The following is a 24,501-nucleotide window of genomic DNA, read 5'->3' as shown; positions in this document are numbered from 1 at the left end:
TCCTCCAAGATGTTTGTCTGAATAAAGTATATTCAATTCAATTTGCTTAGGACTTAAATAAGTTTTTCATAGTTACTTTTTTTTACCCAGTTTTGTTCAGTCCTTCTGCGCATCTCTCGGGTGCTCCTGGGACACAGTTTCGCCAAGACTTCGCAATCTGCAAGCCTTTCAGGCATCTGTCTTTTTGCAGTAGCAGAATTTCATGCCAGATTCGTTTAACTGTTTACCAGCCAATAAGCCTACCATGGCTACTATGTGCTACATCTCCTCTTCTCCACTTCCCCTTTCCCCATAAACGTCTTACCTCAAAACACGCCAGATTCAAAGATGACATTTTCACTCTGGTTGACGCATTCGGGCTGATCGCAAGACAGAGTCACCGGAGTATACGTTGCCTGGATATATTTTGCATTTGCCGTAGACTCTTTTACAGCACAATGGCAATTTAGCCCCATGTCAGAGTACAAACATCTTCGCCCGAATTGCGAGCTAAAAACATACCTCTTTTGTAAGCCTCTTGAGAGGCCCGGCTGGGGAGTAGGTAAACCAGACTTGCACACTCTCCTGAAGCAATCGCATTCATTCAAAACACCAATGCAGACTAACAAAATCTGGTTCAGGACATTTATTGGATTGGACAGATACTGGCTTAAAAAGCATACTTTGTTCGACACTTATGTACAGGGCTTAAAATGGAGTTAGTTTGTTAAAAAATAAAAAAAATAAAGGATGTGGCAATTGGATAAATATACCTCCGTTTCATACACCTTGGAAGAGTCTCTTTGGATAATGCATCCGAATCGTATCTGCACTGTACATGAGTATGTCGGAGACCGACCGTGGAAATTAAAAACCGAAGGGGAGGGGCAAGTAAAGGCTGCGAGATGCGCTCTATACACGTTTGCAAGTCAGGCTTCAGGGCGCTGCCATCTTGCTTGATGGGGTGCACTCCGACGAGTAATAATCTGATTACGAAGCCTTGCTAAGGCGTCATAATAGGATTATGGCCGCGCCCAAGAGCGCACCCCACTGAGGAAGATGGCGGCGCCCTGAGACCGGACTTGCAAACAAGTATACTTCCTCATTTTGATGCGAACTACAGACAAGGCTACAAACCACCAGGATCAATCTCAAGCGAGCCAAAAAACATGCGCCATGGTGCTTGAGATGTTGCAGGTCTCCAGTTAGAAAAACTGCAACGCGTTGCATAATTCCTAACTCTCTCGTTACTGGGCCTGGCAGCCAAGCCAACAGTTTTGCCTATAGTCCGTCGGAGGAAGAGACAAAGCACAGAAATATTGGCCCCCCCTTCCCCCGCCACACATAAAAAAATGGGTTTCATTCAAATGCTTAAAACAGCCGTGGCGACATACATTTCACAATGGCACAAGACATGAAATTGCACACTTCGACCATCGATGTACGTTATTGTCCAACATGCAATTGAAAAAACTTGTTCGTGTTGAGCGGCAGTGGTGGCGACGCGGAGTTGTCCGCTAGAAGGGCAGCGTGCACGCAGGCTTCAGATTTGCGACGCAGTGAAACCTGGCGTGGAGGAAAAACAAAACGCGGTGTGAGCGACAAGAACCCTTGCAGCACACTTTGTTCTGCAATTCCTTACATCCAAGGGACGTTCACTGAACTAGGCGCCCAAAATCGCAAACCTCCGTCCAATCGAGGATTGCGATTTTGCGACAAGGCGCGAGGGCCGGTGCCGGCCAGTCACGAGGACGAATAGGCGACCTAGGCTCCTTATTCGCCCTTGCGATTGGCCCAGCGCCGGCCCTCTCGCTTTCCTGGAGGAAGTGAAGGGGCACCTCGATTAGAGCGAGGTTTGTGCATTTGGCGGTAAGCGTGCTAATACTCGGGAAGGCAGGCAGCACCAAAACGGTGTAGGCCTAAGTAGGGCTCCATATTTTTAAGGCAGAATCTGTTTATACTTCGTTTTAGAACTGCTCCAACTCTCGACTGCTCCTTGTAGGTTGAAGTTATATGAACCGTATAGGCCCGTTATTAAAACACAAATGAAAGATTACACTCGGATGGGGATGGAACAAGGAACAAGCCATTCCCAGCCAGACACCACACCGACTGAGCTACACAGAGCGGGTGAACGGGGTGGCTAAATGCACTGGCACGCTGGTGCCATTAATGAGGCAGCTCCAGAACTGCAATTCACTAGAGCGAAGGTTTTGTGCTATTTTCAACGCCAAATGTATGTTACCACCAATGGGAGATGGTCGTTCGTAACACCTCCAAAAGTTTTTCGAGCAAGAAAAGAAAATATGATGCACAAATAAAAAAATTCAAATTTATGGAAACGGCAAGCATTCCGCGTCTACTCAAAGGACGGCACTGGCGTGTTCACTTGTCGCAACAGATCTCGAGAGCTGTCACTCGTCCGTAAGCAGTGCAAGCCAACCTTAACAGTTTGTTTATAAAGCCATATTTACACTAGCTCAGCTGCGCTGACAAAGACCAGACAAAGAATGTGTCCAGCTAGCATACACAAACTGTGCAGTTGTGCTAGCCCAGGAGAAGTCGTGAAGTCGAGAACATGAACGCGGGCAAACCGCTAAGCTGTACGGACCACCTGCAGACTAATCATAAACAGGTATGCCATGCATAAAACATTGGTGAAACATACAACACAAGTTTATTCACCCCTCAAAAATGTTTATCGTGGACTGGACAGCATATTAAGTTTGTTCACCTAGCAAAAAAGGTGTCTCTTGTGGACTGTCAGGCAGGGGATGCACGAGCGATAAAAACAGGCGCTGCACTGCAATTTACATGGCAACTTGCGTGGCCTATGGCATGCCACCCCGTCACAGCATCCGTGCATGTTGCTATTGAAATTGCTGCACTTTCATTGCTCACGTGTCCCCTGCTTTAGCCCCATTGAGCGTGCTTGTTACCGAGCACCAGAGCATTGCGGAAAAGCAACACCCGTGGATACAAGCCCCGCAGGTGTTGCTTCTCCGCATGGCACCGACGTTTGGAAAGAAACACACTCAATGGGGGCAGTGAGACAAAAAATACTGAATTGCACAAAAATGCCGTGAGAATTAAACGGCTTATAAAATTTGATTAAAAAATTACATTAAACACAGTGGGACAACCAAAATTTTTAAATTTAGTTCAAACTAACCAGAAGTATGGCATATCCGAGTTTAAACTGTTGCGAGCCTACTGTGCGCACCAGCCAGAAACTGGCAATGCAAACACCATACTTGCCAACCTGTGGACTTTCAAATTCGTAAAACTCCCACAGCCGCGGGGGAAGTTGTAAGAGGCAGGCACTTATCCCTGGTGTTTATGCGAAGCGATGTGCAGCTTAATATCAGCCTTCCCACCGCGCGAAACGCTTACATCACACGTGCACGTGTGACAGAATGCAAACTTCTCTCCCTTCTTGGACGGCACGAAGCATGGCAATTCAACATGTAGAATTTCAGGAACAGCTGAAAGTACCTCTTTTAGGTTTGGAATTTGCCATTGCGCCGCAAAGCCACCGCGACTACGGAGATGCTATGAATAAACTTGCAACAAACAGACACCGCTCTGCTTGCCATGAAACTGGCCAAAACAGCGAGGCCCAACACGCCAAAGCAATGTGCGCCGCCAAACACATGAACAATGTGTTTGCCGGCGCACGTGGATCCGCGGCAGGTAGAAATTGGCAGGTAGAAAACACGATTGCCCGTTTTCTGGCAAAATAAATTGCCGACGATTGACCATCCGAATTTGTCAAAAATAAAAGTATGACAATGCCTGGCACTATCACCATACAACTGCTACGAAAAGCCAAAGGAACGATGGAGTTATTGAAGATTGTGGCATTCGGTTATCTCGCATCAGGGGGGCTAGCAGAGTGTAGCAGTTTTAAGTTTGCTTGAACACCGAGTAATATGCCCCTTCGCTGCCACAAATACCATAAAAGGGTTCCCCTAAATAAACTTGAAAAAACTTTCAGCCTTTCCACTCTGGTGAAGAAGGAAGACCAGCGAAGCTGTACTATGGTATGACGACCTCGAGGACGACCTCTTGGACGTCCTCAAAGACAACTTCTCAGACGACCCCATGGGCGACCTCAAGGATGACACCTAGAGAAATTTAGCCTTTCCCCTCTGGTTTCCATCGGAGTGGAAAGGCTGGAAAGGTTACCGCCATTGCTCATAGATGACGGTAGCTGGGGAAACTAGCCCTTAACAGCTCCCTGTAAAACTACAAGGGACTTGGGAGTTCCCAAAGGAAGTAGAACCGCATCGTTTTGAACGCAATGATACTGCCAGTGATTATACTGCATGACAGCAACAATGCAACCTCCGATGTTCTCACCAATGTCTTCACATTTTTGCAAAGGATGTTTGACACCATGCCCGAAGTACCGTCAATCATTGCTGCTTTCTCGAAACAAGCCGCCAGACAAGGCCAAGATATCAAGTTTTAAATCGATGTTCCCCACTTGGTCATTTTTGTCACAAAAGTCTTGACAATGAAATTCGAGGGCTCACAAGGGAGCACAGAACAAAAAGGCATGCAGTGCAGTCGACTCACTTGGAGGACTTGAACTTCTCCTGGATGGCCTGCTGTGCTTGTGTGCCAGCATTGCAGAAGCTGCTGTACAGGCTGTGGATGCACTCCTTGAAGTCCTCCACGTTGTAGCCAGAGTAGAGGACCAGGTCCGAGGACTGCACGCAATGAGGAGGAAAAGACATACGGATTGCGGAAGTTAAAGGGGCACTCCTGCGTTTTCTTCATAGTCCCCGATATGCCTCAAAATTGACTCAACTCCGAGCATATGTTAACCGTAGCCATCGGTTATTCTTCCATCCCCTCTGCCGCCCCCGCTCAGTTCTTTCCTTCCGAATTGCTCCCCGCAACCCGAGTTCTCTAGAGCCAACGAGCCCTCGCCGTTCAAACCCACCGTCCACTTCTCGCCCTCAGTTCTACCCATCGCCCAAATGTAAACACCAGCCAAGTCGACTCTGCTCGCAAGCCCCGGCAGCAGACTTCTTCGCCGCAGCTGTAACCTTACCCGTCACTTCATACACTAGCCTCGCCCTCGCCCGCTGCCATCGCCTCAAAGTACTCCAAGCCCACGTTCTTCCCTTCCCAGCTGCTTCCGCCCGTCCCATTGACTCAGACAAACCTTTCTTTTCCGTAATAAACAGTTATCTTAATCTTTAAAATTGTTCTTTCTTCCTGGGGACTACCACCGCCCCCACAGAACAAACACTGCCGAATTAACCAAATTGTTTGGCCAAAACATTTCCGCCAATTTATTAAATTTACAATGTTGGTCCTCGGTTTTCTTTGAGACTGAAAGTTTCTACTGGCAACAATCAAAAAGTGACGCCAGCGGCAGGTAAGGGTTCAATTTTGGAATGTAGAATAGGTTCCCACTGATTACAAGCAGTTTCATGACATCGAATAAATGTTCTGGAAGCTCGATCAACCACCCATGCTACAGCATGAAACAAATGCTTGGCATACTGTACTGCATTTACACGATTGTAGGTCGAGTTGTAGAAACAAAGCATTCCACAGCCGCCAAAAATGATTCAACTGCGACATCAAGAACACATTTGCTCGAGTTCAGTCGGTTGAACCAGTAGCATTGCGCCATACCGTACGCTCATTTCAGAACTTTTCGTCTTTATTTTAAGTGCACGGAAAAGTATTTATTTCATTCGCAAACCAGCCGGAATGTTTCGCAGTGATTGGATGCGCCTGAATCGCAAGGGTTACGGGACTTGATGCAAAAGCCCCTTCAAAACGACCATGGAACAGCCTCACTCCCCTGCTTTTCGCAAAATGCACGGTCGCACATCGTTTGATAGAAAGTCGAGGTCATGGAAGCTTGCTGGAAAGCCAAGTAAGTTTCTATCGAAACTTGTGATCCAGACAGCTTCGGTTTTCGGTGCTCATCTACGGCCCATACTTCATCCGCAAGCGACCAAAAACAACGCTGCTGGATGCAAGTTCGACCCGTCAAAGCGGGCGGTGCTCCAGCAGCGTCTGCAACGGCAGAGGGGCTTAATCGGGGAAACAAACTAAGAAGCTTCCGAGGGCCAAAGTCTGGATAGGTCCAGATGCTTTCCAAAATTAGAGGTCAAGCTTGCAACGTACGTCGCAGAAGTGCGCGATCGGCCGCTGCCCGTGACGGGCGATGCGATCACAGAGGAAGCGCGGAAGATGCGGTCATTTGCTAAGTGCGAGAGTTTCTAGGACGATACCGACGAATCAGTGTCTAGTAGCAGACAAAGAGTAAGAAGGACAGGGGGCAGCTTCAGTTGTTCCGCCTCCAGCTTTGATAACTCTCCGGCAACTCGTGCGACTCGCATGTGCGTGAGCGACCAAAGCACGGCAGAAGACATTGAATGCACGCTGGAGGCAGAGGTTTTGAGAGACGCCCTGCCGTTCTCACATGTTTGCCATAGAATGTGCCTCTAAACTATCAACTTTGTTTTTTGCTGCTGTGGAATTTTTTCAGGGGGGGGGGGGGGGGCACATACAATTGTGTAAATACGGTATTTAGACTCCCAGCTCGTATGTAATGTGAAACTGAAAAGCACAGATACATTTGAATGTTGTGTTTGACATCAACTTCATTTCCCCATTTCACAATAACTATTTTGACTTTTGCGATACAAAAAAGTACCAGAGGGGGTAAAGGACCGGCGATTCAAAGAACTGAGTTAGTTGGGGTGGCTGAAAAATATGTCGTGGAAGTACCCCTTTAAGCACAACAGACTTCAATGGGTTTTAGGTCCAAACTTTGGCTCATGAAGGTCTGCATAAAAAAGTGAAAGCCGTTTACAACTCCCTGTAACGCCGAATTAGAGCGCAGCTCTTGAGGAGGGGGAGCATCAGTGATGATGACGTCATCGGGGGTCACATGACATCGGTGGGGGTAACGTGACCTCGGTGGGGGGTAACGTGACCTCGGGGAAGGGGACACGTGACCTCGGGGAAGGGGACACGTGACCTCGGGGAGGGGGGTCACGTGACTTCGGGGAGGGGGTCACGTGACCTTGGGGGAGGTCACGTGCCCCCCCCCCCCGGTCACGTGACCCAGGTGGGGGGGGGGGGGGGGGGGGGGGGCTAGCGCGGTGCATTATGTGACATTTCCCATAGTGCACTTCGCAGTTACGCCGACGCCACTCAAGCCGGAAACGGGCGCCTAAAAGCTGCGCTCTAACAGTCACAAGTGCGCTGCTTGGCCACTGCGCAATCGGTCAAGTCGGCAAGGAACCGCCCACCTAAACTAGAGGGTCAGTAACACAACATGCAAAACAAACATTAAAAAAATGAAAGCCGTTTACAAATCCCTGTAACGCCAAATTGGAGCGCAGCTCTTGAGGAGGAGTAGGGAAGGGTACTGAGGGGGGTCACGTCACCTCGGGGGGGGGGGGGGGGGGTCACGCAGGACTTACAACGGGAATGTCCGCATCGACAAGCACGAACCAACGAAAGTTACCCTCAAGAGCTTTGCAAACATTTTTTAGGGATGCCGCGAACCTCCCAAAGTTCCAGTTCCAGTTTGCAACATAACTCTGCCAAGGTTCAATGTTTCGAATAATTCAAAAATGTTAGGCTTTCTGAAGCTTACGAGTCCAAAGACATCAAAATATTTTTATAGATAGTTAGAAAAATTTGAACGTTGAACATTGAATTGAACACCGAAAGGTTCAAAAGTTGAATTTTAAATTCCAAGCCTGAATTTCACGAGAATTCAGGCTTCGAAACTGCGAAAATCAAATTCCACAGTTTCAAACTTAGTTTTTATGAATTTATAAAACAAAACGCGAGATGTGCTACAAATTTTACTGAAAACGTTGCCCATTTTTCTTACGCCGTGAACATACTCCTTTCTTCTTCGTGCTGTGCTACTGACTGTACTACCTCCATTACTCGTTATTTTTCCGAACTTACGAAACACTCGTTGAAGTGTTTTGTAGTCTCCCGACACCATATTAAACCGCCTGGCAAAAAATAAAAGTAATTTTGCGGAGATGCCATTGTCTCTTGAAAGGCCGACGTACAACCTCGGTTTACTGCAAAGAAGACAATCATCTTAGCTTTCCCCTCTCCTAAGTTGCGAGAAGAGCCAAGTTGGGGCGAGGTAAAAACTGGAGAGCATATAGGAAAGGAGGACAGCAAAAGTGGAAATCGCGAAGTCGGCGTTTAACAGGAGGGGGAGTGATAGCAGCGCTACTTCTGTAGCTACATCCTCATTGCCGTTCACCACAAGGAATAAGAACGCTAACCGATTGATAAGTCAGACTCACCCATGGGTATCGGTTGAGCGTGTGGTTAGCTAGGCACAAGGACGCACCGGCAACAATGCTGGGCAGGTACTGAAGGTACGGGTCGTCCTCCAGGAACGTCAGCTCGCACAGATACTGGAAGAAATGCCGCGCTATACTCGAGTGGCAACTGGTTTAAAAGCACACTGCAGAAGGCACTTCCAAACTTCTCATAATTAACACGCTTGATAAAAAGGGTAGATGCCTCTTTAGGCCAGTGTTGTGGACCAAGCACACTTCCCCGCCCAAATTCCAGGGAATTAGTTTATGCCCTTCAACTCCCAGGAGTGGAGACACAGAGCCCATTCTCACTCCTGAAATGACTGAACTGCTACACTCCTCCGATTCCTAAACGTCAAAAATGGCTTTTCGCAGCTCCATGGCATTGCCGGAAAAATATACATAAAGTCGACGTCGTAAAATGCGTAGCAGACAACTGTATAGACCGACAAAATGCGTCCACAAAACACTGATGTGAAGAGCACGTTATGCAAAGCACAACCTCTTGCGGTCCCTTACCGTGCAAGAGCACCCCCGGCGCCATCTGTCGGGAAGCTGTGGAACTCTTGCTATTTCTGAACATTTCCCATTTTTTTATTCACATCATTCTTTTGCTATGCAGAGCGCAAGTTGGTTTGCTTCTTTGCAGGGGTGTCAATAATGTGAGAACGACGATTTCTTATTGGAAAAATATAGAGGGTAGACCTCAAGGCACCTAGCATAAGGCCTAGCCATTATTCTTTCGATCAAAGCCAATCGGAGCCCGGCGTCGTTCTGACGTCACCACAAATCCTCTGCAAAAAGCTGACTTTCTCTCCGTACTGGCTTGAAAACCTTACCGTAAAGTTCTGTGAGAACGCCCACCCCCGAGAGATCGCCCATCCCATTTCTCTGGCTAAATATCTGCAACATAAAAATTCCGAAACATCGCCCACCCCCGATTCCTGTCAGACGTCATGCAATGTCCGACAGGAATCGCATCAACCGCGCAATTTTCTGTACCAGCGAGGTTATAGCGGTTTATAGTTTGTGTGACAAGCGACTTTATAGCGGGTTCCCGCGTTTTTGTCCGCGATCTGCGTGCGCGATCTCGATTCCATCTCTTTATTTTAAGCGGGCGTTCTTTCGGAACTTTACGGTAATGTCGTAAACGAGCGTTTCAATAAATTAAACATCAGATACTGCAAAACCTTGACTGTAGTGAAATGCAGTTCCAAAGCTGTCTCATAGGTGGTGCCAGTATTTTCTTGTCTTAAAGGGGCACTCCCGTGCTTTTCATAGACGCTTGTTTTTAATGGCCTATTGTTCGTTGGGCATTGGTCAATAAAAATGAATAGTTCTAGATGGCAAGATGTCAGTAAACTAACAGCAAAAAATACACCACGACTTCCTCTTCGGGGAGTACGGAGGGAGGGGCATCTTCCGGCCTCCACTCCCTCCATAAAATTGGACCAATGAAAAGAGGGAGTTGCGTGGAGATCACAAATATCTGTAATATTGCTTGTTAAGAGCATCAAGCATTATATTTCGACAGGAATTAAATCTCTGGGTGCCCGATCGGGGTGACATGGTTTATGGGCCACATTGGCAAAACGAGCTGCAAGGAGGTGATATAAGCATCGATCGTTTGCAAACATCTCCGCCTTTCCTCCTTGCCACCCACACACAGCGCGCTTGCAACCGATCAGGAGGTGTTCACCATTGAATTGCAAACGCTCGTCATGGTTTAAGATGGATCCTCTCTTCAATTTAGGCTCTAGTGAAAATGCCAACCGACGGCACCCCCAGTGCCTGCTTTAAGGCGCAGAAAGAAGTGTGTGTCACAATCTTAGGTTAGATTTTTAATAGGAAAATCTGCCACCCACGAGCGTAATTTCAGGTCTTTTTAGGATGACTTGAGCCCGCAGATTGAGTCGCCGCCATAAACAGACAATCTCGGAACCCATCCGAGTTCTTGTTTAGGATATTGCGCAAGGTCGTAATGCATCAAGTCCCGAGCGGTCGCAAGAGTGCGCACCGGCCTTTGAGGGCAAAGGCGGCACGGCACCTAATCAAAGAAAGCCTCTCACGTGAGCCAGGTGCTTGACGGTGTCCGGGGCCTTGCCGACTTCCGCGAAGCGGAGCAGGAAGTAGTAGATGGTGGGGGCCGCCATGTCGAACGAAAGCACCTTGAGCACTAGCTGTTCCATCCGAAGCACCTGCTGCTTCGTGTACGTGTCGTCCGTGATGAAGACAAACTCCGACACCTCCGGTGGGTAGATCTCCTCAAACTTCCTGCAGCGCCCACGTCAGATGCACCAATTGGTCTACAGACAAATGGCACATTTACTAAGGGTAAGAGAGAAACGAGAGCGGTCTTCTGGCCGTTCGAGCTAGTCTTGCCAAAACTGCTCGTTCAGAAGAGCGTTCGTAAGCAACCGGTTGGCGACACCCAAACACAACGGATGGTGTCAACTCTGCCAAGAGTTTGTCGAATGCAGCTCATCTAGGAGGAGGCATCGAATAAGTCACGAATGGCTTAAAGGCTCCTCCACACGACTGACGCCACTTGCGTCTCGTTAAGACTGCTTGCGTCGAGCTGTTGCTATGGTGACCCCTACGATGAGCCAATGGGCAACGCAGTCGATGGAACTGTGTTGACAAGCCTTAACGCTTCGAGTGCCACGCCCGAATAGAGCAGGGTGCGCTTCCATATCGTGTCTGGGTTTGCTGCCTGCCCCATTCAACCGGGCAGTCTGTTTTTTTTTTCAACGTGTAGCCGCATGCAAGGGCAAGCGATGAAAACAATGTTTTATTGTGTAGTGTCACTTTTTGTGGGCGCATAATATCTTTTGTTTAGGCAACTTCCGTTTCGGTATCGTCCTCTTCTATTGTTACAGAATGGTAGATCTGTAGGTCAACCTCGCACTTCAAGGAGGACGCCGAGATCTAGAAATTGCCGACAAACTATATTCGACGACTGCGAGATAGCATCTTAACGAGTTCATTGATGATAGTGATCAAGGCAATCAATGCCCTGCAATAATGCCTCAATGGCGCTGCAGGAGCTACCTGAATAAAGAATAAAGATAAAGAAGGGTTCCCCTGACACTCGAGCATGTTAACTATTACCGTTTGTGATAAGAACAGATATGGAGTAAAGGAAGTCTTAGATAAGGCTCTAGTCAGAGTAGGTTTCATGTACAATGCGTACTAAAAATTATTGAAAAGTGAATCATAGTGCCACACTCCACTGAAATAAATCCTCTCCCTTTTATACTAGGTAGTTTGCTAAGCCTGTAAATATAATTCATTTAAAATACAGTACAAGCAAGAAACAGCATATCCACAAACATGTCTACCAAGAGAAATCTGTCCCATAAGTTTAATGAACCTACCAAACTCGAGACATATCTTAAACTGCAAAGACAACCACACAAAAATATTGTAAAAGCCTACACTTGAGCTTTAAAAGTGACACTGGTCTTAGTGGCATAGGAATTGGAGTTGATCAGTTTGCTGCTCTTTCGATCTACAGCTGCACGGGGACCACCGTGCCTACTGTAATTATTCGAATGTATATACTGTAAACGAATAATTTTATCACGGGCTCAATATTTCGCGATTTAGGTCAAAGCTGAAGTTTTGGAATATTTCGCGGGTTTCAATTTTCGCGACGCGGTGGGATGATCTCAATATAGATTCCAATGTGTTTACATCTTACCGGAATTGCTTGCGAGACCCAATTTTCGCGAATTGTAAGCGATTCGCAAAAATGCGGACCTTGCAAAAATTAAGTTGTTTACAGGGGTGGCCAGGCTGACCCGGCCCAAAAGCTGCAAACAAAACCACGAAACTTCCAAGAGTTGTGGGGGGGGCACACCTTTTGTTGAGAGCAATAAACGAAACTCAAACTACTTTCAATCTATCCGAGTCAAAAGCAGATAAGACTACCAAACCGCAATCTGTCTTTCGATATAAAACTGGTTCTATTCCACAACAGCCGCTGCTCGTGGCACTCTGGTGCAAAGCGGTGAAGCTCGACATGCGCACACTGATGAAAGGCAGTGAACTTTAACGCAAGCGGCGCAAGTGCCCCGGTGCAGCCATGACATGGAGGCATGTGGCAGACACGACAACTGAGTGCTCTTATCAGGAGTACCAGTAGCTGCAATCAACTATCTTAGTATTTTGCAACAGTCTTCTCAAGACTTGGTCTCCGAAATCGACTGGAAATTTAGACGGTGATTAACCAGCCAGTGCATCAAGCGGCCAGAGCGGTCGATGCCCAGCATCAACGGCTCTGCCCAGTTGAATTGCCGCTTCAAAGCGTGACATCGTGGCGTTCGTCGTACCCTTGTACCTGTGCTTTCATCGGCTAAACCAGTCAAGCGCAATCAATAGCCCCGTGACTTGCCACTTGTAATACGAGTGTTTTTGGTTGCGGGTGTTCGAGCCTTCGCCAGTGCTGACATAAGACGAGGCAAACTATACGGTGTGTAGAGACGCCGTGAAACTCTTATTTGTAAAATTTTTCTTTCCCTCTACTTCCCCAAATATTAAAGCCAACCAATAATAAAATATCAATTTCTTTCTGATTTAGGCCCATCTAGGCACATGTGAGGCACAATTCTTAGCAAAAATGGCATTCTGGCACAAGAAGTACCAGGATTCATAATGCAATTTGGCGCAGCACTTCCATCACCAATGCTTGGGGCACATAAATTGGGCTCGTGCCATAAAAAGCTGCCCTAACCATAAAAAAAGAAACATGCATCAGTGTTGGGTGTAATCAAGATCGGAGCACGAGCGTGATGTCACCACCTTCGCTCTCATGCTCCACGAAGAGTCCACTCACGCAGCGATGTAGAGGGCAGCTGTGCCGACGAGCTGAAGCTTGTTGCGGATCACCGACATTGCGGAGAGGAAGCGGTCCACGTAGGAGACGCCGAGGAAGAGAGTCTCCGGGTGCAGGCGATACTCCTCGGCCACCTCCACCAGCCAGTCGACGAGGATGGTGCGCATCGAGGACGTGATGTCCGGCTGCTTGCTCATGTACGTCGGCTTCGGGGTCAGCTTCTCCTTCGCGCACCCGGGGAGAGAAGAGGAGAGCCGCGAGAGACTCGCGTGAGAAGGCGTGCTTGAAGTCCTGCATTCTTTGCCATTCTCATACAGTGTCGCAACATTTTTTATATTTTTTCAACAACTTACGAGGCATTGAAAATGACGGCTCAGAGTTCCGACACTTTCAAGGACTTGTGGGAAGCCTGCACGATGGACAGTTTCATTCAAGTGCTCAAACTCGTCGTTGACGGTTAAGCAAGGTTTCGTCTGAAGTTGCGGAGCAGCTTAAGCGGTTCCGCGACTGAGCGAGACAATGTTGCCCGAGCCTCTGAACACCGTATGCAAGGTTCGCGAAGTCCCAATTCGAGTGGTAGCTATAGTCAACTGCTCTTATGCTTTGCAAAACAATCGGGGAATGCAGTGTCACCAGTCTGGGTTTCCAAACTGCCTTTCTGGGGGACGTTATGTTCCTCTAAGACTCTCCAAACTCCCAAATTTCCTCGAACGTCCCCACCCCCGAGTGAAGCGTTTCCTCGGTTTAAGTGCCATTTTAGCAGATCTAAGCCTTCTGTCAATGCTTAACTACAAGCCATACACTTCCTGCACATCTTGTGAGCAACGGGAGCTCCATAACCTCCTCACTGGGGCATCTAAAAAAACCTGTTACCTTATCAGTCGGACATTTTTTGCAGAATAAATGTCCAGTTTTAATTAAACCTCTGGGCAAGCCCACTGGTGCAAGCGCAAGCAGACAAGTTAGTCTTGGTGCCAGAGTTTCGAGAGGCAAGAATTCGGGTTCCACCAAGACTAGTTTTCAAGCGAAGTCGCGTGCAATGTGGCCTGCACCAGACGCTCATCGTTTACAGTCACTCGAAGGAAGGCAACACAGTTTGCCCGACCGGTGCCGATCAAGGTGGAGAGTCCCCGGCTTTTACAGAATCGCTGAATTCCCCTGACAACTAACGGCTTCCACTGTTCCCAGGTTGGTGGATGACCAGTTTACTGCATCAATTTCCAGATTGGGGTTTCCTCGAGTCTGGAACGTTCCCCGGAGCGGTTCGCTGGTGAATGCGGCGAGAGATTATCTGGCGACGTGACTGGCTCAGAGAACGGAAAGTACCAGTACTCAATGCCACTAGTTGCGTGCAGTGCAGGCAAAGGCAACGCCAGGCAAAGAGAAAGGGCGAGCACTAGGAAGGCGAGGGGAGAAAGGCAGAGCGCTACGAACCTTGGAAAGGAAAGGAGGTTTCTCTCCTCGTCCCCAGCCTTCCTAGTGCTTGCCCTTTCTCCTCGCCTGGCGCTGCCTTTGCCTGAACCGCATGCAACTAGTAACACAGGCAATAGCGTTCCAGCCGATATCGCTCGTCAGACCCTTGCCCATTTTTTTTTTTACTCTCACTCCAAGACTATCTTTCCCAGAGATAACTTCACATGCCACTCCTAAAGCAGATAAATGCTATTCGTCTCGCATTTCAAGCCTCTTCATCTTCTCGCCCGTGCAAAAGCGTACACGCAGGAAATAACCTAAGTGAGGACAGAATTGTGGCAATAAAGGACTTGTGCTACGTCTTACTTTCTGTCCATGTCTCGTGGCACTTCTGTCAAAAGGAATGACGTACCAACTAGCCCATCTCTCACTATTGATACAATTTATGGCAGCCATTTGCCAATCTCACAGCCACCTATGCTGCGCTGCAGAGTCGACGCTGGCGCATCGTCCACAGTGCTCGCACACCGTAAAAGCCATTCGCTCGAGCGCTGTATTGTCTAAGGAAAAGAAAGACGAAACAGAAATAAGATAATAAAGGAAGAAGGAGACTAAAGTCATACAACTGAATCGGCGTTCCTTCATCTTACATTCAACTACACCTCATTTGCGTTTGCAACGCGTTTACACGGTCTCCTTTCCACGAGAGCGCATGAAAACGAGATGCAGGACAAAGCAGCGCACTCTCGCAGCAGTGCCAAGCTGCAGCACAACACAAGAGACGCTAGCCTCGACAACATAGCAGAAAACAGTAGACGTCGAGTTTTCTTTGTAGGTACCTCGTCCCCACGAAGCTAGTCATGCGACAGTAAAACCACCGGCAGAGAAACCTACATTCACTAGCAAACCGACCCCGGTGGAGAAAGCGGCCCATTTGGCGGCTCTACCACGCCAGCTGCGGCAAAGCCGCGGCTGGCGTGGTAGAGCCCTTTTAAAACAAAGCAGCGGCACCATTCCGCAAGGCCGCAGTCACACTGCCCGTACAACATACAAAAGGTATGGTGCGTGCATGGAGCACGTCTGCCTCATACATCTGTAAGCTTCCAACACGTCCTTTTGCAAGACTTATCAGCAGTGGCGTGACCAAAAGAAGCCCACCCACCTCCTGCTGCCTGAGGTGGGTGTAGATGTCCTGGGCGTACTCCGAGCTGGCCTCCAGGTCCCGGACCTCCATGTAGGACATGGGCTCCAGGGTGTGCAGGGACGTGTCCAGGACCATGGGGGAGTCTGGGTCCAGGGTCGGCAGGGTTCCCGGTTGGGGAGAGAGGGGAGGACGGCGGGGGGTCCGTTCGTCGGTGCAACCAAAGTGCCGCCCCCAACACGTTTTGACCGGAGTGCCCGGCCTCCCGTTCCGCACACGCATTACACCATCTTCAGAGCGGCGACGAAACGAGTCGCAGGAGCCGTCGAGTAAAGGTCAATTTGGGCATTTGAATTTCAGTGTGACCAACTACGCCGCGACTTTTCGAGTAAGCCTCGCGTGCCCCAGTTTGTCGCACTCTATGCAAATGTCCGAACAGGTGTGCATCAGGTAGGAGCCTGTCTGGCACTTTTCAATGCGTGAAAGCTGCACACGTGGGGTAACAAGGCTGTTTCTACTTTAAAGGTGCACTAAAGACGTTTCCGAGATCGTCTGTTCTCAGGGGCGGATTTAGAGGGAGGCGGGGGGGTCCGGATGCCCTGACCCCCCCCTCTTGATTTCTGAATGTGTAAAATTTAGGGCGTGAAACGAGGAAAAGGGGATTCCTCTCAGGAAATTCCTGCATCCGCCCGTCTGTTCTTGTCGATACTCATTGTACAGGATCTTAGCACCAGAGAAATTAAAAAAGTATGCTTGTGTGACATCCATTTTCCCATTAAAAATGTGATTGAAGTTAGTGACATGCCCCTTTCTGAGCGGAAAACTCTGGAGCACAGAACCCAGCGGAGGCTTGACAACGGGCACACGGCCTGGCTGACACTCACTCATCGTCACTCGGCTGCCTCCGCTGGATTCTGTGTTCCAGAGTTTTCCACTCAGAAAGGGGCATGTCACTAACTTCAATCACATTTTTAATAGGAAAATGGACGTCGCACGAGCATACTTTTTTTATTTCTCTGGTGCTAAGATCCCATAGAATGAGTTGTCACCAAGAACAGACGATCTCAGGAACGTCTTTAGGGCACCTTAAAGTCCGGAAGCTCCTTATGCCATGAGCCAATGGGGCTAACCACAGCGTGGTCCTCATATTACGGGAAAGGCCCAGTAACTCGCGTTTTCGAAGCTCTTTGGTCGGTCCCATCGGCTGCGTCTGAACTTAGTGAAACGGTGTGTAGGATTTGTGGGAAAAGCCGCAACGCCGACGGACGGTCCGCAGGTATGCGACGCGACGGCAGACTCACCCGCGGCCTCGCACTCCATTCCACAGTCTGGAGAGTCTGAGCAGACATCGCCGGACGCCCCCCGATCATCAAAATGAGGAGCGTTCTCGCCGTCCTCATCGGGAGCAACGGCGGGGACAGCCGCCTTGACGTCGACTTGCGACCCCCGTGCGCCAGACGACTCTGCGTAGATCTCGAAGCTCGGTGGAGCACGGCACAAACTGGGTCCTCTGCAGCTCAGTCTGGCCGACCGCCGGGCGTTGGATTGCTGCGTTTGAATGTTGTTGCCACCGTCGATTCAATCGATCGACAAAGCGACCCAAGAAGGGCACCGTCTACCCCGGACAGGAGTCGCTTCAAAGCCACCCGGAGAGTCAGGTGTCCTTTGTTAATCCGGAACGCATTTTAAAAGAGGCAGAGTAGAGATTGGTGCAGCCGTTCCGCAACGGTGTAGCCACGTGGAACCACTGCCGGCTAACTTTCCTGGGCTACCGTCCCGCCACGTTTGGTGGGGGCGCCGTGGGGGATCACCTGGGCATGCGACTTCTCGGTGTCTCGCAACGCGGAATGCAGTCGTAGTCGAGTCATAAACAATCAAAAGCTCCAGTTGTCCCGACTCCAGCGCGACTGCCTTACCTTCGACAACTCGTACACCTACAGTACGCCTGAACAGCCACGCAGAAGGCATGAAGCACGTGTTCGAGGATTGGCGATTCAAAGACATGCCATTTTCAATCTGCCAGCGACTGCAGCGACGTTTGGGATCGAGTTGTGGTGCAATGTGGCACTACGACTCGACTTCTCGACGTGGTGCTGCCCAGATTCGCATATGTATTACTAAGGAATTCTGTGTACGGGATGTCTGGGTGGCAGATCAGAAAAGCTCCTTAATTATTCCAAAGAGCAGAGACCAGAGACAAGCAGGTTGGCTGCCAAGGAGGTTAGAAGTACTAGGAGGGGGCACCTTGCAAAATCAGTGAAGCCTAGTGATAAAAGTTTAAACGATGTTGTGGCCAATGTGATCGTAGATCATTCTGGCAATTGGTGTGCGTGGCATATCACGTGTGAGATGGATGGTTGATTGTAGAAGGATTCCTTGCAGGCTTGTGCGCGCTCCGTCCAGTAAGTTTGATCAAATCGAAGGTTAGACGAAGGCTAGCTATGGTCACGTGATATGGTCATGTTTGGCTGATAAGTGAGGAGAGTAAGGAGGAAAGTGAGAAAGAGGCGTCAAGGGAGCATGGCTCGTGGAGGCTACACGGTCATGCCCTCTCCTACTCTTATATCCTCCTTGTTGGCTGCTCTTAGGGAGCAGCCATCGGGTTTAGACACTCAGCGTGGGCATCGCGAGAGCGACCATGTTTCAAGAGCAGTGAAACACGTGCATCTCAACACCATCGGTGGCTTCAAAATGCCCGCATTGCGCCATGACATTGGGGTAGGCAAACTATGTCAGAGAACAAAGACCCAACCTCCCACGGTCCAGACTGTAGACTACTCAACAGTAGCCCTAGCGAAATGAAACCTTTTCATTTATTTAACACTCAAATGCCCACATGCACCTTATGAACAGTCAGAAATTGCAGGTTGTTTAGAGTGTAAATATTTTGCATAACTCCCTTTCCCCACCGGATTTAAAGGTGCACTAGAGACGTTTCTCAGATTGTCTGTTCTTGGTGATAACTCCTTCTACGAGAACTTAGCATCCCAGAAATCGAACAATTATGCTCGTGCAAAGTCTATTTCCCTACTAGAAATGTTATCCAAGTTCGTGTTACTTGTCTTTCTGAGCAGAACAATCTGGAGCACATAATTCAGCAGAGGTGCCAGCCAATCACAAGCAAAGGAGCCACCAGCACCTGCGCTGAATCCTGTGCTCCAGGTTTTGCCACTCAGAAAGGGGCGTGGCACAAACTTCGATCACATTTTCAGCAGGGAAATGGATGTCGCACAAGAATAATTTCCCAATTTCTGGGATACTAAGTTCACATAGAAGGAGTTATCACCAAGAACAGACAATCTCAGAAACGCCTTTAGTGCTTCTTCAGGATGGTGGCCAATGACAGCCTACAAGATTTCTTATCTAACGAAATCTAAAGCTAAATTTCTCCTGATGAATCCGACGCCATGGTATACAGTACTTTTGCCAAATTCAGTGGCTCTAAACTGCACCAGGTACATTTGCTAACTAGTCTTTTTTTACTGTTTGTGTTTCGCACATGAGAAACCTAACCAAGCAAAAAGTGGCATCATTTTGACATTGAGGAAACTACTCTATTTCTAGTTGATGTAATCATAATACTCACATGCACTCTTCTGTAGCATTAGGTTAACAAGGTCACATAGCAATAGAAAGCAAAGGGGGGGGGGATACTAGGGGCAGCAAACTTGAGTCTTCAAGCTCTCAGTTTCTTGCGAAGGGAGAAACTCAGTTCCTCCCTTTAAATGAGAGCACAACGTCGCATATGTACCAGAATTAAAAAAGAGGCCAGGTGAACTGCAAGGTTCTTTACCTCACACACTGGGCAATGTCGATAGATAAACACTCTGCTTGAGAGGCTGCATGAGCGGTTGTATGTTTTAAATCAGAAAAAAAAAAAGAAAGTTTAAGAAACGGTCGACATAGAATACCACCCATTGCAATGTTACTGTCACAGATATCAGCGAAAATCACTATGACCGGAAAGCTGACGATTGTTCAAATTTTGCATTGCCGAAAAACATCTAAAAAAAAAAAAAAGGGAACAGGTATGATCAAAGCCGCCTGTATACTCTGTGCCTGGCAGACGGAGGGGAGAACAATAGCGGGCGCCGTCGAAAAAGTCGCGCGCCACCGCCGCCCCCGATCGTGGGGGCGCCACCAACGTTGCCGCCGTAGCAGACGACGCGAAAGGCGCAACGCGTTTAGAAGCGCTGGCAAGCCATGCCAAAATGTTTAAAACACGAGTTTTAGTTCCCTCGGGCGTACGGCGAGTGTAGCTACACGATCTGCATGCGCTCGCTTTGCGTGTAAGAAAGATTCGAAGTAAATTAAAAAAAAAAGGTACCAACGAACGCGCGTGCAACATTCTATTTCATCTAGAACTTTTTTTTTTTTTTTTTAAATTACTGGTGCTGACGCCAGCACGTGCTGCGCGCGTACTTACAGTCCCCTCATGCACCTATACTTCGTTTCACCTTATGTGCGAGCGAAGGCAAAGCTGGAAGCGCGAGCACGGAAGGTCCGTGCGTTCAGGCTTTGCTCGAGCGCGCAAGCTTGAGAGAAACACACAAACGCGCTGGTCTCGCGCTTCTAGCTTTGGCTTCGCTCGCAGCTAAATTGAAACGAAGTGTAGAAGCTTGGGTAATTTAGCACAGCATCCTTTTGAGCCGGGTTCTTTCCGTTTAGTTCTGAGCAAGGCTCTTGTGTAAGCTCTGCGTTTTTACAACCGCAAAAATATGCCAGAACAAAACGAAGTCGAAGCGTGCCGCTATCTTCGGGTGCCGTCAAGTAATCAAATTTGAAGGGTAAAAGTGAAAGCATGCAACCCTTGCGATAGTTAATACTTGTTGAGAGAAACTACATGACAGGTCATTTTCGGAATTTTCGCGCACCAATATCACGAAGTTTAAGCAGTGCGCATGACGCAATGGTTCTTTGAACTACGCGCACATGCGACTATAAGTGAATTTATTCATTTATTTATTTATTTAAAATACCCTCAAGGTAATAATACATTGAAGAGGGGAGTGGACATCAAAATAATAATTACAATGTGCACGTGTTAGTAAGAACTCTCTTAAACAGAACAATATCAGTAATATTAGGTATGGAGACGGGAAGGTGGTTTCAATCTAATGATGTTTGGGGAATAGAAGAATGTTGAAACAACGGAGTTTTCAAATTTGGCATACCGACTTTATGACTATGATCAATGCGAGCAGAGATATAGAATGGTGTGATAATTAGTTTACGACGAAGGTCAGCATTTTGATGAAATATTTTATGGAAAAGACACAAGCGAAAGATTTTACGGCGATGGGTTAGTAATGGCAGACCTAAATAGGTTTTTATGCTTAAAGTAAGTATAAAACAAATGTAGTTCTGAATCCCTCTAGCATTCCCTTTTTTGTTTTCTTTGAACACTTGTTACAGAAAACAGAAGTGTATGAATCGGCAGTTGGAATATTTTAAATTGCTCTATTTATCCCTCAATTATGCATGGGTTTGAATTCAATAGTTCATAATTCAAAAGGCAATGTTTTATTTATTGGCTCGAGCAGTATGTTTTCAATGGACGTAGAAACGCAGAACGGGCATCAGATTCTAACTCTTGGCCAACAAGAAAAGCAGCAGAGCGGAGAACGATCGGCAAGAGAAAACAACACGCTTTTCTAGGCGTGAACGCAAGACTTTCCGACGGGAAGAACCCGACGCAACACGCAGCTCCACTCACGCCGCTGCCGAACGACGCCGATCCCCAACGTGCGTGACGCCGTCTCGCGGCTGACACGGGCGATAGGAGAGGAGGGGGTGAGTGAGGGAAAGGAGGAAACACGACGGCCTCGAGGCGCGCTTCTGACAGGCACAGAGTATACAGGCGGCTTTGGTATGATTTTACGCAAACGAGCATGGAAGTGTTAGCACAATGGAAAGGCAGTTCGCACCAAACACTACCGGCTAGTAAATGATGCATGTACTTGCCAATTCCCATAGGTTTTAAAATATATATTCTCACAATAAAATACCGAGATTCTAGCGTCAAGCACTAACGTTCGGAAAAGTCGGTCCAGGCTAGATACGTAAGGACACTTGCTGCGTCGACCTGGCATGCGTACCCCTGCAGCAATCAGGACTACCCGAGATATTTTTATCCAGTACACAGAGTATCATAATTGTTAACAAATTTACTTGGTAAGAAAAAAAAAAAAAAAAAATCTACGAAATCGTTTTTGAAAACGCACGTAAGGCACACAACCAAACTAGCGAAACGAGGACGCTTAATAAATGTCGCGAAGATAATCTGGAGTTACCGTGAAAAACACGAGCAGAATTACAGCAAACCGAAGCTTTGACGACAAAGATCCCAGGTCCAAGACGCCCCCAAAATCTCGCGAACACCACAGAAGCGACGAACAAAACGTTAGGTTTACAAATGGTTCAAGACAACATAATGAACAGGCACATTCATGCACGGGAATATCTATGAACAAGGACAACATAAAACATAAAAGAAATGAGCAAGGTTCTCCGGAAACCAACAAAAAAAAGGGGGGGGTCAACGACTGGAACAAAGCGACAAGGCATGAAAAAACGCACCTGTCGAACCAAATCACGCTTCGTGGGCCCGGCCTGCTTGCCACCGCCCGCCACCAAATTGGGCTGCAAACTGGTCAGCGCCGGCCTCTTGGTCAAAGCCTGGGTGTGCACCTTGCTGTCGGGGTTCTCGGACCTCTTGGAAGGGGCAGCCCCGAAGGGTCTGGAGTTTTCGTCGCCGGCGTCGACAACGGACGCAACGTGAGCTTGACGCCTCGCCATGTTTAAAAAAAAACGGTCGGCTCGCTTCTTGCGCTCACGGGCAGAAAGAAAGACGGGTCAGTTTGAAAATCTCGTTCTCTCGGTGTGGGTCCGACTCACGGCTGCATGGGGGCTCCTTTCGGTGACATTCGTGGCTGACCCGAGCTGGTGTGCGGTCTTTGTACTGATGTCCGAATGTGTATTGTTTCCCACGCCCGAGCCAACCGCGCTGTCGGAACCCAACTGACCGGAATGCTGCGATGCAGCTGAGTCAAAAAGCGTTAAATTCCCCGCGGCGGGTTGGTTCAGCACAAACGGACCAATGAAATGCGCCCGTTCGGGTCACGTGAGGCCACGCGTGAAGCCCATACGTCGCTTATTTTTATGTTTTTTGATCGCGCAAGTTCGCGCGACCGCGCGCGACTTCGCGATCACGGCGCCACCAGCGCCACTTCGAACCTTTATTTGGAAACACAAAATCTGGTCCAAAAATAATAGATATTTGGTGTGCGCTGTGCTGCAAGATTTAAAAATGAATCGATTATTTTTCTTTTCTAGTTAATAATCGCTGTTTCTCGGCGACGTCCCAATAAGCTTCAAGCAAGTCATAAATAACGATTTTATGTCTAGTTTATTATTGCCGAAAAATACCTCGGAAGGATAGGAGATCGGAACCCGTACAAGTCCACAAAATGTGTAGCTATTTGACGCCCTTATCGAATATATTATTGGTCCCTAAATATGGGCACATGCTTTCATTGCCCGTTGTCCGCGACGCAAAATCACAGTAGGAAAATCTGCGCAGCGTCGGGTTCTCAACGTTGACAATTATTGGGTAAAACAACACTACACAACGAAGCAACAACACACGACTTTCAGATTCACCATCGCCAAATCACTTTTTCATAAAGAACTTCCAGTACACGATGCCACCCAAGATGATAATTTCCATGATGATGATCAAGATCAGAATGAGTTTGTTGGTGATCACGCGTCTGTACATGGTGCGCAGTATCTTACGACTCGTCGTCAAGTTCTGATCGGTCTCTTCGAGCCGCTCTTTGGTCCGGACTAGAGACTCGCGCTGCGTGCGCAGCTCTTCGGCCACGGCAACCCCGACTTGATCGGTCTCGGCAGCGACTTGAAACGTTCGCGCGAGGGTATCGGTGGTCCTGCCCAAGGTTTCGTTCATCTGAAGCAGCCGACTGCGCTGAGGATCGTTCCCAAAGTCACCGATGACGGTCGAAGGGCTCAGGAGTTCCTGCCTCGCGCCGCTGGCGTTGATGCTGGTCGCCAGTGTGACAACCGCCTTGTTGACGTCGTCGAGTTCAGTCCGGTACTTGCGGGTCTTGGCGTTCATCTGGATACGGTACGGGTTGGGCGCCGAGCGGGCTTCGTCCTGGAGTTCTTGGAGGACGTCGTTGGCCTGGTCCAGTTTACGCTGTACTTCGCGTAGCTGGGTTTTCTTGCTTTCGCCGCTTTGAAGGCGATTGCGGGTCCCGTCCAACTTGCGCTTGATGTCGTCGAGGAGGGCCCTGAGGTCCTCTTCGAGGTCTTCGAACTTCTCGGACGACATGCCGTGATGCATCGCTGAGAAGTCCAGCGGAAAGCCGGGGGCGTTCACGGACGTGAAGAATCGCGAAAAACGGCTCCAAGACACAAACGTGACACGAAACACACCCCACCGTAAAAAATCGCAGAAACCAGCGACAAGAGCAGTGATATGAACGCGCTCGAGAACACAAGTCCTTCCGTCTCATTTTAACAGTGACGTCATCTAGTATCGATTGTTATGGGTTGCGCTGGTTAATTTATTTCTAATATAAAAGATATAAATTGACCGAAAGAAGAAAACATTGCAATAAGCTGATGTGAACAATGATTTTCTGTTTTATACCGTTACTTTATTATTACTAGATCGCAATTTATAGTTATATATCCTCTTAATTTACACTTTTATAATTTTCAGCCATGCCGAGCGTTCTGGCATTTGTTTAATCTTGTATTGAGTAAAAGAA

At 48.3% G+C, this 24,501-nt stretch overlaps 2 protein-coding genes across 2 annotated transcripts; both read right to left on the bottom strand.

Moving 5' to 3' along the window:
• Window positions 1-610: 610 nt before the first annotated feature.
• On the bottom strand, window positions 611-22,758 carry LOC115314025 (G2/mitotic-specific cyclin-A). The gene is made up of 8 exons (XM_040211851.3): window positions 22,286-22,758; window positions 17,008-17,254; window positions 15,728-15,852; window positions 13,153-13,376; window positions 10,385-10,589; window positions 8,298-8,411; window positions 4,561-4,694; window positions 611-1,545 (listed from the first exon to the last, which is right to left on the bottom strand). Exons 1-8 carry the CDS (start codon window positions 22,502-22,504, stop codon window positions 1,497-1,499), a joined length of 1,317 nt encoding a protein of 438 aa, XP_040067785.1. The 5' UTR covers window positions 22,505-22,758; the 3' UTR covers window positions 611-1,496.
• Window positions 22,759-23,095: 337 nt separating this feature from the next.
• On the bottom strand, window positions 23,096-24,220 carry LOC115331727 (vesicle transport through interaction with t-SNAREs homolog 1B). The gene has a single exon (XM_029993955.3). The coding sequence runs from the start codon at window positions 24,069-24,071 to the stop codon at window positions 23,379-23,381; it is 693 nt and encodes a 230-aa protein (XP_029849815.2). The 5' UTR covers window positions 24,072-24,220; the 3' UTR covers window positions 23,096-23,378.
• Between the last annotated feature and the right edge of the window lie 281 nt (window positions 24,221-24,501).

The sequence above is a fragment of the Ixodes scapularis genome, unplaced genomic scaffold (assembly GCF_016920785.2).
Source record: "Ixodes scapularis isolate PalLabHiFi unplaced genomic scaffold, ASM1692078v2 PGA_scaffold13__105_contigs__length_92229423, whole genome shotgun sequence".
NCBI lineage: Eukaryota > Metazoa > Arthropoda > Arachnida > Ixodida > Ixodidae > Ixodes > Ixodes scapularis.
The sequence above is the reverse complement of the archived record's forward strand: the minus strand, read 5'-3'. Positions and strand labels throughout refer to the sequence as shown.

Coding starts and splice junctions, on each gene's coding strand:
- LOC115314025 (XM_040211851.3), bottom strand. CDS start 22,504: ATGGCGAGGCGTCAAGCTCACGTTGCGTCCGTTGTCGACGCCGGCGAC. Junction 10,590..13,152: donor GCTGCCCTCTACATCGCTGC/GTGAGTGGACTC, acceptor TGGGCGCTGCAG/GAAGTTTGAGGAGATCTACC. Junction 1,546..4,560: donor GAGAAGTTCAAGTCCTCCAA/GTGAGTCGACTG, acceptor CCTCCACGCCAG/GTTTCACTGCGTCGCAAATC.
- LOC115331727 (XM_029993955.3), bottom strand. CDS start 24,071: ATGCATCACGGCATGTCGTCCGAGAAGTTCGAAGACCTCGAAGAGGAC.